Genomic DNA, 15,102 nt, shown 5'->3' on the forward strand with positions numbered 1-15,102 from the left:
TTCCTGCTACTCTTTTTCCTATTTTTTTCCTCATCATGGCACACACTCACACCCCCTAACCATGCATCCCCACACACCCTCCCTCTCCCCATCTGTCTGTCTCTCTCAGTTGCATGAAAGAAAGTAACGGTATAGAACTGTATCACCAGCAAAGCATCCGATCTTGTCACCCTATAGCTGTGTCATGCTCAGATCTGAAGGAAGCCTGCAGCCTTCTACCCCGTCTACACATCTAACGCAACTCTGTAGGAGCTTATCAGCCTTCTGCAGAGGAGCTGCAGCCAGGGGTCACCTCACCGGGTCACCCTATCCCTCTGGCCTCGCTGTGGCACCTGAGGGAGTGAATGGATTACACTCTTAATGTAAACACATGCATATTTCAGATACACTGAACCACATCCACCCACCAATGACAGTGGGCAGAGCAGTCCACTTTCTTGAATTTGTATTATTCATTCCCTATTATAAAAAAGTATATTTTATTTTTCCACGCGACAGATGAAACTCACACTGTGGGCAGGCTAATTGTGGTCACTCTCTTTTTCATGCCCATTAGGTGGTCAGTCAGTGCTTGTTAAATCATGTGCTTGACAGTCAAACTCTCAAAATTCTAAATATTATAATAAAAATGTAATACGGTAATGCTGGATTGATAAATGATAAATACAAAAATATTGTTTTCCGATGCAACCCATCGGGGGCTCAGATCAAAAGGTCTAAGCGGAACGCCTGAGAGCCTTCATTGCATTCCATTATATTTGAATTGTCACCAGTCATCTAAGTTTTGTGTTTTCCTTAACATAAATTAAGACATTTACATCATGAATTGGTTCATAGAAATGTACTAGAATGAAAAGAAATTAAGGATTTGAACCTGAAAATGTCCTTTTGGGAAGGACCTTTGGTATCCACCAATAGTCTCGGTGATCAATGTTTCTTTACCCTCAACAGTGATGATTGCTTTTTCTCATTCCTTCAAAATACGACATGTTGAGAGCTAGAGCTAGTGTTAGGTTAGCTACTAGGAAGTAGACCTCCTGCATTTTCTAATTTAGGCTACCTCATGGTGAGAGGCTGATAACTAATCGTGATGACAATAAATCAGATAATGCTCATTACATGGAAGTTCTGCTAGTACACGTGGTATACCTTATTGTGTTGTCTTGTGGATGCAGAGAGAACAATATGCAAGCAATGGCTACACAGTGGGGAAAACACTCTTTTCTGTCTCATTTAATTTAACCAAGTCAAAAAAAGGTGCTAAATTATTTAAAAGCTCAAGCAGGGGATTACATGAAATGCATCTTCTCTCCACCACTGCCTGATTGGTGTATTGATTTAATTATGAATAGATGGAGATCAAAATAACCCAGGCCAGCACTGTTTGTGTTGCGTTGCCTGGATTGAAATAGCAAAGATCTTGCCAAAAAAAATGGTTTTAGCAACTCTCATCCCTTTGCAAAGTCTTCCTCTAAGCTTAACACAGCTGTTGTTAGTAGGGGGAGGGCCGACTGTATAAGCCAGTTATGGCCATGGGACACACTCCTGCTGTCACTCAAACAGGCAGCCCCATGGGAGGAGGAGCCAAGCCTTCAAACGGCTATCTAAACGTAGTTCTAATATCGGCAATTAATCACAATTACTATTTTGGACAATATAATGTTCCAGATATAATTGTAACAAACCATATTATTGTCATTTTAAGGCCATTTTATGTCACTGATCTAATGATTATATATTATCATAATAATGCAAGTACACCCTTTCAAAGAGCATGGACCCTTAGTTTAGAGAAGTATTCATTAAAATTGAAAAAAAAAAATCCTAAATAAATAATAAAAACACTATAATACTGCAAAAAGTATGCAATGTCATGTCCATATGTTTTACGATTTGTCGATGATGCGATTATCATATAGTCTACAAAGCACCAGCAGTATGCAAGACAAACAACAACGGTGACACACTGCAGCCACACAAAAACACGTAATGCACTCCAAAACACGTCATTGACATTTTAACATTCAACAAACAGTCGAAGAAGCATCAGTGCCTAGACAGTGCAACAGCTGTTCCAAATTAATCAGCAAAATTTAGATATTTTTTTATTAAAAATCTCACTCCTTATCATCCTAAACCGAGAGCATAGCACTCATTTCCCTCGCCATTCAATCCTGTCAGTGGGCAATCTCCTCTAATACCTTGTTTCCTGTGGCTGGTGCGTGAAATCTGTCATTAACTGGCTAGCAGCCCTTTACCCTCTGCGGTGTATATGTATTCTCTAAAAAAAACTAAGAGCATTAACGCATGGACCTGCACTCTCTTTTGCCTCTCAGAGAGCCACAGGAGAGAAAAGTGCTTATTAAAATGAATGGGTCAGTACAGGTTATACAACACTGAGACACTGGAGCTCATTTAACAAGGAACTGACCACTACAGTGAGCTAGCCATCGCCATTATTCCTTTTTCCAACACTGTGACAGCAGAGCATTAAATATTAAGTAGATAGGTTTCCCTTTGACCATGGTCCATCTGCACGGAAATAGGACCACTTCACAGTGTCTGTACCCCATGGACAACTGGACAGCCGGAGTCTTTATGTATCACAGTGATGGAAGGAGCAGAACAACAGGCCTTTAATAACTGCTGGGCGAGAGAAGGAAAGGATTCTGGTGCTTACCTTCTTTAGGCGTCCACTCTTGGTGCCCACGAAGGCTACACAGTAACCATTGTAGACATAGGAGGTGACAGAAGTCATTCGGTCCCGAGTCTCGGTGTAGAGAGTGTGACCGGTCACCAGCTGAGAACCGCCGAGCGGCTGGTTGATGTCCAGACCACAGAAAGAGTCGTCAATGGGCACCGGCTGCAGACAGAGATAAGACCAAAAAAAAAGTTATGGAAATATGAATGAAGGACAAGAGATAAACTGGAACATAGAAAAGCATTAAAAAAAAAGAGATCATGACTAGGAGACAAATGTGTCACATTGAAACCCTTGACATGAAATGTACTGTATGAGGGGGAGCGACAAAAATACCTCAGAGGTGGAGAGGCAGACTCAGAGAAGAAGACATTAGGAGAGGGGATAGGCTGAGACGCAGAGCATTATAAAAGAAGACAGCTCGGTAAGGAGGAAAGATGAAGGTGACAGAGTGAGACAGAGAGAGAGAGAGAGAGAGAGAGAGAGAGAGAGAGAGAGAGAGAGTGATGGTCTAAGTTGTGAGAATAGCAGCAGTGTCAGAGAGTGTCTGAGACGGAAACGAGGGAGGTGAGAAGGGTGAGCCTGAGAGAGAGAGAGCGGGAGAGAGGTCAGAGCGAGGTGGAGGTGTGCAGCTAAGTCTCCCAGCCAGACAAACGCTTGCCTTTCTGTTCCACTTGGCAGACATGCCTCAGCTCTGCCTGACTGAACTCCACCTTGCTCTCACCGTGGCTCATTACCCTGGCCTATCATCACACCTCTGCAGGAAAACACATGCTGCATGATAACTATGCGCACCGGGCAAACACACTACGTGATGACCGTGCAACCCTGAGATATGCGTCTAAGCGGAAGAGGCTGCAATAAACTGTATTTACCCATTCATTAGAAGAGAATCGCTGCCATAAAGTCCCATTAAGTTCTGGGCGTGACTTGTACTGTATATCTCACACGAATTGTGTGTAGAGCAACGACTTAACTCCACCCTGATGACATGAGGAGGTGGTGAATGAGGAGCGAGACAGTGGCCTTTCTGGTGTTGAATCAGGTCAGCTGAGAAAGTCTGAGTGGCAGTGGCCTCAAAGTGCCATGTGGAGTAAAGTGAGATGGCCAGACGGGCTCAGGCCCAGCACGCCTCCCATGTATACATCCTATAGTAGCTTGCACACAAATTCCATCTCATTCTCCCTTAGAATATATACTTATATATACCGTGTATATATATATATATATATATATATATATATATATATATATATATATATATATCCCTGTCTTCAACCCCAACTCATTATTTCTCTATCTGCCACGACTGTATGTCTCTCTCTCGTCTTCGTCCCTGTCAGAGTGGTATAAGCAGACTATGTTGAGTGGCATTTCCCACCATGGGAGGCAGCTCAGCCTCTCACTACACACCGTGGCTGTAAAACCTTTCAGTACTACGCAGATTTTCATGAGTGGAGCAAAGGCAATAATGCTGACAGGGAACAATCGCCTCGGGTCTGTTGTCACGCCCCCTAAACTTTATGGCATTTCCTTGTATTTCCTTTGCTCAAAATAGCACTATAGAGTGCTAGGGGGTACACCACTGCAGTATTACAACTGGAGAAAAAAACCCATCTAAGCTTACCTCATTCTTTTCTGTTATAGTTCTAAACTATAATGTGCTGTATGTAACTGTTTAAAGCCTGTTTTAAACATATACCGATTAGACATGGACACACAGAAAGAATCCGATGGGAAAGCACGCATCTATCTTGTGAAACAGCCGTGAGTTCCAGACTTTGGCTTATCAATAGCTGCCGCCTCAAATGTATGCAGCTATTCCACATATGGTCTTTTGGGAACTAGACCATTTGGTTCTGATTATATCTAGATTGTTTAGATGATGTACGCTTAGCAGACTTGGCCGCCAAGCCTGATCCCCCCTGGATTGCACGTGGTTGAGTTTTCTTGTACACCTTCCTGCTGATTCTTTTTTTCTGTTTCCCTCTGTCTTATCACAAATCTCACAAGCAGTGAAGAAATGTAGATTTGCCACGTCGCAGACTGTTTCGTACAGATTACGTCGGTTATCTTTAGCAGAGCTGTGGTGAGACCAAAATAGACTGTAACCCTGTGTGATTAATCCTTATCGAACAACTCGCAATACAGTATAATATTTAATCTATGCTGAGAAAACAGTTTGGTCTGCTTCAACAGTTGACTGCATAATCTTGTTAAACAATGACACAAAGCGTTTCATTTGGTGGAATCTGAATGAAGGATGAATTACATAGTGACGGGATATCTGCTCTCAGAATTTCACTCCCAAGGTATATCCCCCTCCCCCTTTGCTCTCGTGAGAGGTTAATAAGTTGGTGGGGCATGAGCAAAAGCAGGACAGGATGATAGTGTCAGTCAGAGAGAGAGACACACACACACACACACACACACACACACACACACACACACACACACACACACACACACACAGACGCAGACAGCTTGATACTGAAAGAATCCCATCATGGCTGTCCTCCTTGGGAGTGACTACAGAGATGGTGTGAGCCTCCAGATGGCAGAAGGCTGGACGGCTGAGTGATAAATCTTTGATTGGCTGCTGTGTCTGAATCCCCTGGCTCAGCCTCAGTTCCATTCCCAGCCTCAGCCTCGGCCTGCATGTAAGCGTACACACAGTGAAATGTCCGCGAGACGAGAATGAGAGCTGGGGATGTAATTACGGCTCTCTGCTTTCGGCTCACTGGCTACCTGCTGGAGGCAATGGACCAGAGGAAAGGCACCGGGACGGCATGCGTGTCAGAAACCAAGCGAGGTACAGAACAAACTAACAAAGCAATAAATAAAATCTCTGGAGCTGGTCTAACCTTGATTCACCTCATAGTTTGAAGCGCCTGAGACACATTCGCTCTAAAAATACCGCACAGTGAGCATCGGGAACATGTTTATTTAAGATGTGAAACACATGTGCACTTTAAAGCAGCCACAGTGAGTTGGGGGGGGGGGGGCTTTTTAACAGCAAAGCAGACAAAACATGTTTGCATGGTTGACATATCCGCTTGTTAAATATAATTTGCAAATAGGCTTCAAGAGTTCCTCATCCATTGACATCTATCTGCATTATCCATATTATACTATGGATTTATTGGCTGCTCATTGAGCAAGAGGACAAGGTCTTAATAACTGCCTTTCAGATCTTCCTATCACAAAGAGTGTGGTGTATAACGTGAAAGGAGTGCAAAAATCTATTGGCAGTGCATGCCTAAATAATGGAGTGGGAGGTGCAGCCTTGCAGGCACAGGAAAAGAATAAGAAGTATTGAGGGCAATTCCATTCAAATCAATGTAGCAGGATGGTAAGCATGGCGGCCATTTTGATGTGAGCAGTTTGCCATTATGACCGTTGTAGCAGGCTAGCTACAATATAAACTAAACCGACTAACGACAAAACCCGGACTCACTGAGGTGAGGTCTTGCAGTAACGACTAAAACAAGCAGTGGAGTTAGAGCTTACAGTCTTACAGCACATTTCTATCGCCAGATGAGAGACAACTTTGTTCGGCTCGTTTCTGTAACCAGTGTAGCATTAAAGCACGGTGGATTTAGCTTGCTAATTCTGTGACGCTTTATTGCTACACTGGTTACAATGCTACACAATGAGCTGAACAGCGGGCTGGTGGCCAGCAGCAGCAGCAGCAGCAGCAGCAGCAGCAATGGGACTAACCGTCTCACTCCCCACCATTCTGGAGAAGGAAAAGCGATCTAACCAGCCAGCCACCTGTCTGTCTGTCTGTCTGTCTGTCTGTCTGTCTGTCTGTCTCCGGAGCTGCGCCGGCTCTCTTCCTGTCGAGCTGCGGCACTTTTCGGCCCCACTACATGTGCCGTCACTATAACATCAATGGCCATTTCCTTTGTACTAGTCAAATCACCACGCAAAACAGTTCAACAGTACAACGCTCCTGATCTATTTCTGCGTTTTCCAGGTAATGGCTGGCACCCTTTAGAGCAGTGGTTTTCAACCGCTGTGCCGCAGCACACCAGTGTAACGTGAGAGATCGTCAGGTAAATGTCCAATTTCACTTAACCTTTCTCATTGTTTGACCGATACACTCCTGCTAGAATGAACAGACCCATGTAGGCTTGGAGGTCTACCTGGATAGACCTCCAAGTATGACTCTCTGGGTGCTGCACAGTTTACAAGCTTCATCCCCGAAACGATGCCTCCTACATGCTGTTCAAATGCTCTGCATGTTTGGAAGCACATACCTGTGAGAGCAGCTTTTTTTTTCTGTGATGAAGATGAACAAAAACCCACATAGGAGTCATCTCACTGATGCACACCTTCACATTCATCTTGAGAGTTTCCACTGCACAGAACTTAACCCCAGATATTAATGAACTGGCAGCCAAGAGAAGATGCCAAACATCTGGCTCTGGTACGTATGCATAAAAAAATGTAGCCTACCTAAACATGTATTCTTCTTTCACTTTGTCCAATATCCCTTCTATCCTGTTTATTAAATGTTGACCCTATTTGGCCCTCAACGTAGTCCCAATTTGTAATTTTGCCCCCCTCTGTGATTGAGTTTGACACCCCTGGCATATATGCTGTATTGTGCATAAAGGTGTCATTTTGCAACTTTTTTTGGTTGTTGGTGTGCCGCCGGATCTTTTTAATGTAAAAAATGTGCCGCGGCTCAGAAAAGGTTGAAAAACACTGCTTTAGAGCACACTGAGATGATCAAGGACTCTTCTGGGAGGTTCAAATTTGAGCTCCCGCAGATAGAAAGCCTCCCAACCTCAGCAGCATTGTCATCACTATACACCATCTGTCCTTCTTCCTCCTACTCACCGTCTTCCCACCTCTTCTACGGCCTTCTCAGTAGAGCTAATAAAACTCAACAGCTCCTGTTCGAGATAATGTCTCCCTCCTCTTTACAATCACCTCTGACATTGTGCTAATAGGGAATGTACTGATTTTAATAAGAGTGGTCAATTGAGTGACCTGGGGGGATTAGCAACAAAGGAAGCTGATCAGTGGCTCTCATCATAGTGAGGTTAGGGACATCATTAAACCTTAAAAATACATTAAGACCTACGCTATAGCCGCCCCGCCCCCCACACACACACACACACCCAGTAACGGACTGGTTACACTTACTTACTTACTTACACTTAGCTACAGTAGTCATTACGTCTAAATCATCTTAAATTCCTATTAGCAATTAAAGAATGAAAGCACAGATGACTGTATCCTCCCGGGAATGAAGGAAAATCAAGAAACTTAATTCTGCTTGACAACATGCAGCAGATACTTGTAGTACAAGATAATTGGGGGTTTCTGAAGGAATAGGCTGGTGTGTGACCCCCCCCCCCCCCCCCCGGGTGGAAGAGTTTATTTGTTTTGTGCTCGAGGAGATTATCACTTTGATGCTTGTCAAGAAAAATAAACCGGCCCTTATTCATGAATATCCCTTATTGAAATATACTTGAAAGTGCATGTTCTCTGATATCGGAGCTGCAAAACAATTCGGCATAATTGCATGTAGTGTGAGAATCATTTGATAACAGAGGGTGTGCTGCGCAAGGCAGTCAGAAGCATTTCCTCATGATTGCTGTGTTTATTTTCACAACAGCATACGCCCTCAAAACTTTGAACGCTGTGCTAGGCTCGTCGAGAAGTGTCGGTCATTCCCTAAATGTTCTCTATCTTATTTTAAGGAAGGAAACAAGATGCAGATGTTGTTGGACAATTGCACGTATTATCCTCTACTGCATATCAGATTCTGCTTCACCTCAAAGCTCAACCCTAATTTTCAGGTTCATGCTTGCAGTTTCGGTTTCTACTAGAACATGCTTTAATGTTCAGAAAACACAGTTGTTGTTTTTTCTGTATTCATCCTCTGTTTGAAATGCTCCAATTTAGCGCTTGTCTCTTTAAGCCCCCCTGCCAAAAAAGGAATGAACTGAAAATGACCTATGTAAATAAGAATTTACATTTCCCTCTAAGAGCAGCCTTGGAGCGTTGATAATGTGTACTATAATAGAAATGTCCCTATTGTCACCACGTGGAAGACGCATATTTCAGTCATTATCATTTCCACACTGTTAATATGTAAGAGGTGCATGGTGTGTGTAGAGTACATCTGTGTATGTGTGAACATGTAACTCACCGCTTTGGTGCACTGCACATCCTTCCCAAGCAGCCAGTTGAGCTCCAGGTTTCCTTCTCCCTGGTAGCAGGACTGCAGGCGCTCCTTGATGCGTGCGTTGATGTCTCGGATGGTGAAGACGCAGAGCGCCGAGTCATCCGGTGGCCGATGGAACTGCTTCTGGCCCTTGGAGAAGATGGTGAAGAGCACATCGTCTTGGGCGCTGATGTTGAGCGAGACGGCGAGAATGCGGCCTGGCTTGCCGAGGTAGGCGGCCTGCAGCAGCCGGTACTCAATGCCGTTCTTCACACAGCCAACAGGCAGAGAGACATAGGAGTGAAACTTGCGATCGTCTTTGCACAGACGGACAATCCGAGAAGTGTAGAAGAGGTCACTGGTGGATCCGCTTGATGACATGCTGTTCTCTGGCGTCTCGGGCTGCACAGTCAGGAAGTAAACAAAGCTGCCACTGGCAAAGCCGTAAACATAATAGATGTCAAAGTGGGAGACGAGCGCCAGTGTGTCCGATGGTATCTTGATGAGGGAGGACACAAAGTCAGTGTGCAATTCATAGTCTAGCATCGCAGAAGACTCTGGATCACGAGGCAGCTTTCGACTGGAGATGGTGGGAAAGTAGTCCTGTTTTCCGTCCACTGCTGTGCCAATAAATAGGGTGCCATCCTGGCCCTGTGAAGGCACAATGACCCCGTACATAGTCCCGGTCTGGTTGACACTAGAGAGATAGTGCTCTTTCTTGTGGGAGGGCTCCACTAAGATAAAGAGGTCATCCAATCTGAGGAGTTTGCAGACACCTTGGTAGAGGCTGCCACAGGCCAGCAACCGATTTTGGGAATAATCAATGAGGAGAAGCTTGTTGACATTGTTGGTGGAGACAAGGGGCTCAGAACAGGGCTGGACAATCAGAGGGGGGTAGCAGGCCTTGTTGTCATCCTCTGGGCCTGTATCATGGGAAACGAGGAGGGTCAGGTTGCCTGAGAGCTTGTACACACGGTTGACTGCTCCGATATACAACGCCCCCGTGGTCTGGTGAACCGTCAGGTGGTTGAACACCCAGTCCCGGCGTTCGGGGTGGAAACTAGTGAATGTCTGCCCACTGCACAAGGCAGGGACCACTAAGAGCCAAAAGCCTAGCAGAGTAGCCACAGCTCCAACTTTAGGGTCAGGCGATAAAGTCCTGCGTGTAGCCCGCCGGCCCGCCATGTTTGATGGGCCTGCAAGGAAGCAGCAATGGAAGCAGAGAGAACGAACGAGGCGAAGAATGGAGGGGACCTTCGCCTTTCTGTTGTTGAAGGCTAACTTGCAGGTCAAATCTCTGCAAGGGTCTTCACATGTTTCTGGAAAAGAAAACAAGAAATCAAACGATTTTAGATATCACATTATGCCCAGCACATCCTTCAAAAGGAAACACGTCAGACTAAATGGAAAAGCCTCGTATTAAAAGAGCTTTCACTGTTGGAAAAGGTCAAAGTTCTTCCTCAGTGAGGCGATGAGCTGCGGAGAAGAGAAGTGGAGGTTTAAAGACACAATGAGCGGAAACCATCATGGTGCACATTCCAAAGGAGTTGCTGAACGGGGCAGGACAATGCAGGAAAGAGAGGCTGGTTACACCAACGGAAATTAGCCTGACCTGACTCATAGTACCGCTCACACTGACACACACTGAGCAAGAGGTTTCCAAGAACAAAACTGCATCAGACTCACACAAAGCCTTGGACACTTGGCAATGACTCAGCAGACTTAAAGTAATTTGGAAATAATAATAATAATGTTGCTTTCTGCATGTTGTTATGATTCTAAGTTTCAAAAACATTATGACAATAATATTTGTGACCATACCAAAAAACATGAATTAAGTTAATGATAAAAAATTACAACAACAACACAATCAAACAATGACACAAACATAAGCACACAGCTGAAACGCCTGTGCTCGTTTCGTCTTCAGTTAATTCCTACATCTACCTCCTCCATCGCGGCTACAACCGATCAACCAACGCCCCAAGCATTTGTTCCCTTTCTATATCCATCTGTAAAAACATACATCAGGCTAAGTGTGCAATTTATGCAACCATGCTCAGCCTGGGCTGCAGAGATCTCTCTGCCATGAACTACGAGACCGAGCTCTGTGCTGTCTGTCCCCGGGAGTTAATTATCTCGTCCATTGGAAAGGAAGGCCTGGATCTTATTACTGGAACAAAGTGAGAACAAATTGGGAGCCACTTCCACACATCCCTCCCTTTGCTCTCTGCTCTTTATAAGGCTTTTACAGAATCTGAACCTATTCATTATTATTCTTCAAAACCTTGCTGTTGTTGTTGTTTTTTTTTTATCATTTTATTCTATTCATCTTCTGCTGACATGATCAGATTGTAGAGGGATTAATCACTGGCGGCACTACAATCATCTTTAAATGAATCACCGTATTACACAGTTCCCTCATAAAAACACCAGCCAACAGTATAATATACAGTATGTGCATGTGTGTGTGCCTCGTTCTCACAGCATTATCAGTGTACTCTATCAGAACCGAGCACTGTGAGGGGCTAACAAGTGGAGACAATGGCAGTGCATCCCAAAATCAAGTATGATTAGGCGTAGCAATTCAACAAGGGTAATTACTGCGGAGCTGGAGGAGGTAAGCTGGGGAGCGACACGGGGACGCCGGGGGGCTCGAACGTGTCAGAGATGGCCCTACATCGTTCGTCACGCTCCAGATTTGCATTTCCAGCAGTGAGGGCGCAGAGAATCAACGGTGAAGGATGTGGCTGGAATAATCAGCGACTGCGCCTTGAATTAACAAGCACTTGCAACCGAAGATATAAGAAGCATTACATAGACGGATCCTATGTACCCGGGCCGCTACAGCCACTGTGTTACAGGCAGGTTTGATTTGCAGAGCCGATTTGTGACTCCCTCTGAACCGTGTCTGTCCTTTCATAAACCTCGTTCCAGATTTGGTAATGGCCATCTTGGGGTTCTCCCCCCCCCCCCCCCCCCCCTGTGATCAACGGGTACGCTACTCAGCTCAGACTTAAATATAGACCCTTAGGGAGTGTATTGATCCATGTGTCCATAAACACAGGTCCTAAGGCCCAGTCAAGCTGTTCTCGGCGTGTGAGCAGACGGAGGTGTGGGAGGTGCTCCGTCCCAGAAGCACTTTATTAGCATGGTCATAAAAGTGCCATTGCTTCTGAAAAAGCAGCGAGGGTCAGACCCCCACCTTCACTTTCAGCTGCCTGCACGCTGCCATGCTCCTTTGTTTGAGTTTGTACATGCTGGATGTGCAAAGTGGATCCCTTTGGCGGTATAATCAGCCTCCTGCTGAGCCAGCTTTTTCCTCAAGCCCCGCAGCCTTTTGCCCTTTAGAGTTCTTGCTACACCCCCGCCCCTTAATCGCATGTGTGTATAAAACATTTACTCCCATCCATCTTTTCTTCCTCATCTTTATAATTTCTCTCCTCTTCCACAGTCATACAGAAATGTATGCGTCGCTCCCTCATGTTGTGGCAACAGCTGCAGAGAAAGAAAGTGACTGAATGGTGTAAATAAAAGACTCAACAAAAGGTTATCCATTCATATTGCTGTCAGTGACAGAGGGAATGAAGCCTTTGTTTAAGTTGATTGCATGACCACCTCTTTGTTACACTTGACAGAGACTTCTCTGTACTGTGCAGCTGAGGAGTAAAGTTGAAAAGAATAAGAACAACACCAGATCACCACTAGCGCTCTGTAGTTCAAAGCCATGTCTTTCTGTTGTTTATGAGAAGTCAGAATCACCAAGAAGGAAATTAACATATAAATGCAACCAGGAATGATTCATTGAAAACATAGTTACCTACTGACCTAGAAAAAAGAAGAGGGCATGACTAAGTTAGCAGTGAATAGAATTACCGGTAAGGTAGAACGAAGGCAGCATTTTTGGCTTTTAATTGACATGACGTCAACTGCTTACATATATACATATAGATAAAGTATATAAAATGGTGAAAATAAACTCAAAATATCAATGTCATGGTCAGTAGATTTCCATTCTAACACCAGGGTTCATGTTAAATCTGTATTTAAGTAAATTGGTCTGGAGTTTCCCCCCCTCCTCTAACGCCACCCAACTTAACTCCTGTTTCTTGGGTAATTGAAACTTCACTTGTGCTTGAGCTCATAAGCTTTTACTTTTACCTGCAGTTACACTTCTGGCACCTGATCGGTACTGCGCATGTGCAACTCTCGCCAGAGATGAGAAGAGAAAAAAAAAAGATGGTTCACTTCTTAGCTACTCCCATCATCAGCTCCGGAAAACAAACGATGTATTCAATTATTTTGTAACACTTGCTCAAGAAGAGCCTCGAGTCAAGAGTCATAAGAGAGACCAGAAGCTCTTGCATTGCGGCACACACGCAAGCTGTGATCATGGCTCGGAGAAAAGCCAGTCCCCCCCCCCCCCCCCCCGCAAAACTTCCCATTCATAATGAATAGTCAGGCTCACAAAACACTGCTTTCGCACCCTCAGCCGGGCTGCTTCTGAGCGCTTGTTAAACAAACTGGTCCCACTGTTTCTGGTTGTGTGGGTCCCTGTGCCAGAATGCTGGTGATTTCCCCCAGCCACTGGGCAAGATACAGCGGCCGTGCCAACTGCGCTTAAAGGGAGGGAGCTGCATTGTGTCTGCTTATCTCGCGAAGAGATGCAGAGAAGCAGCGGACGGAATAGGCAAGGCCAGAAATGAAATGAATGTGAAATGATAAGCTATGCAAACCATCACTGAGGGTTGTGAAGACAACAGCCTGAGGGCAGTGCAGCAGCTAGCAAACTGAATCAGAAAAGAACAAGCTTTAGGATGTGGCCTCCGGAGCAGGAGCAGCTCTAAACCTCTGTCACCCTGGAATAGGCAGCAGGTCTTCTCCTTTTCTTTTTTTTTTTCCCTTTTTGTCCCTATATCCTAAGCTTCTTAACAATGCAGCCAAATTTGCTTGATCTCCTAAATTCATATTTACAGCAATTGTATTGCGAAAGATAAAGAACATAAACCAAAATCCGTTCACGGTGCTAAATCCATTGTTGTTGGATAGGAAACTGAAATGGGAGATTGTAATTTCATGCCTTGGATTAATGTGTTATTCCCTGAATCATTAATGTAAAGCGTGAAATCCTAATGCTTAAGTAAAAGTGATACACTACAAATTAAAGAGACAGCTTGGAAGAAAAATCAACAAACCAGCTAGTCAAGAAAAGGTTTTAAAACATTTTGCCGTGGCCATTTGCACAGTAAAAATAAAAAAGTTTAATCTCCCCTAAAGGGAAATCTTCTTATATAGGAGCCTATAAAAAAGCGATTAACTGCAGAGGTTAGTCCATTAGTCTTCTCGCTTTGCTGCTATCAAGAGCAGAGATAATGAGAGGACTCGCTGGCATCTTGAGTTGTTGAGCTGGAGTTATATTTATACATTCTTTTGTCTCAATAGGAAATGGATTTCTCTGCTCCAGTGCCAACTCTATGCGTCAGCTTCCAAGAAAACTCAACATGTCTATTCTGCATCCATCCATCCATCCTTCCAGCCACCACAAGGAAATGGCACAGTAGCAAAGTAGGGGGTAACACCCTAAGAAACCAAAATCCCTCCAGTAACTGCCATCATTTCACTGTCTGGTTCCCTGTGCTGTCCTGTTGGAAGTAGTTTATTATGCCTAATATTTCCTTTCCGTCACAGAATTCTAAATCAAATAACATTAAAAGGAGGAAATAGTCACAGAGACATGGAATCAGAGTAGCGCACTCACTGCTGTTGCTCATTTTTACTCATCATATTGTCAAATCTGTGTTGTTTTTGTCCATCTTAAGACATGATGTGTGCTAGGCTGTGAGCTATTGCTAAAAGAGCGGTAATTCAGTAGTGCATGGTTAATTAACATGGTTAATTAACATGCACTTGTACACAATTAAGCATCAGTTCTAAAGACATTCCAACAGAACACTTTGCATCCATTGTTAGTAGCACCATCTTTGTAAGCGACCCATATCAGTGCACTTGCTCATGACATCTGAGTTTAGAGGCCAGCGGCGAGGCCTTCGGTTGTCTTTCACTGAATTGCACCCATTGAAAGCAGTCACAGTACTTCATTACGCATCAAGCTCCCAGAGTTACTGCTCCAACGAATTCATATGAAAGTCTATTTCATATGAACATAAACCAAAAATGATGAAATGTTCCACAAAAAAAAAAAAAAAAATTCCATCAT

General features: G+C 44.3%; 1 protein-coding gene across 1 annotated transcript in view; it reads right to left on the bottom strand.

The window, feature by feature from the left end:
* Positions 1-15,102, bottom strand: part of plxna2 (plexin A2) — a 179,012-nt gene that overhangs the window by 143,743 nt on the left and 20,167 nt on the right. Inside the window, exons 3-4 of the mRNA XM_068733107.1 lie at positions 8,871-10,204; positions 2,681-2,863 (exon numbers count right to left, since the gene is read on the bottom strand). Coding sequence (XP_068589208.1) covers positions 2,681-2,863; positions 8,871-10,070 — 1,383 coding nt within the window. The 5' untranslated portion in view covers positions 10,071-10,204. The remainder of the gene's footprint in view (positions 1-2,680; positions 2,864-8,870; positions 10,205-15,102) is intronic.

Source organism: Cebidichthys violaceus, unplaced genomic scaffold (assembly GCF_023349555.1).
Source record: "Cebidichthys violaceus isolate CVI_PGR_0920_01 unplaced genomic scaffold, fCebVio1.0.p SCAF_6, whole genome shotgun sequence".
Classification (NCBI taxonomy): Eukaryota; Metazoa; Chordata; class Actinopteri; order Perciformes; family Stichaeidae; genus Cebidichthys; species Cebidichthys violaceus.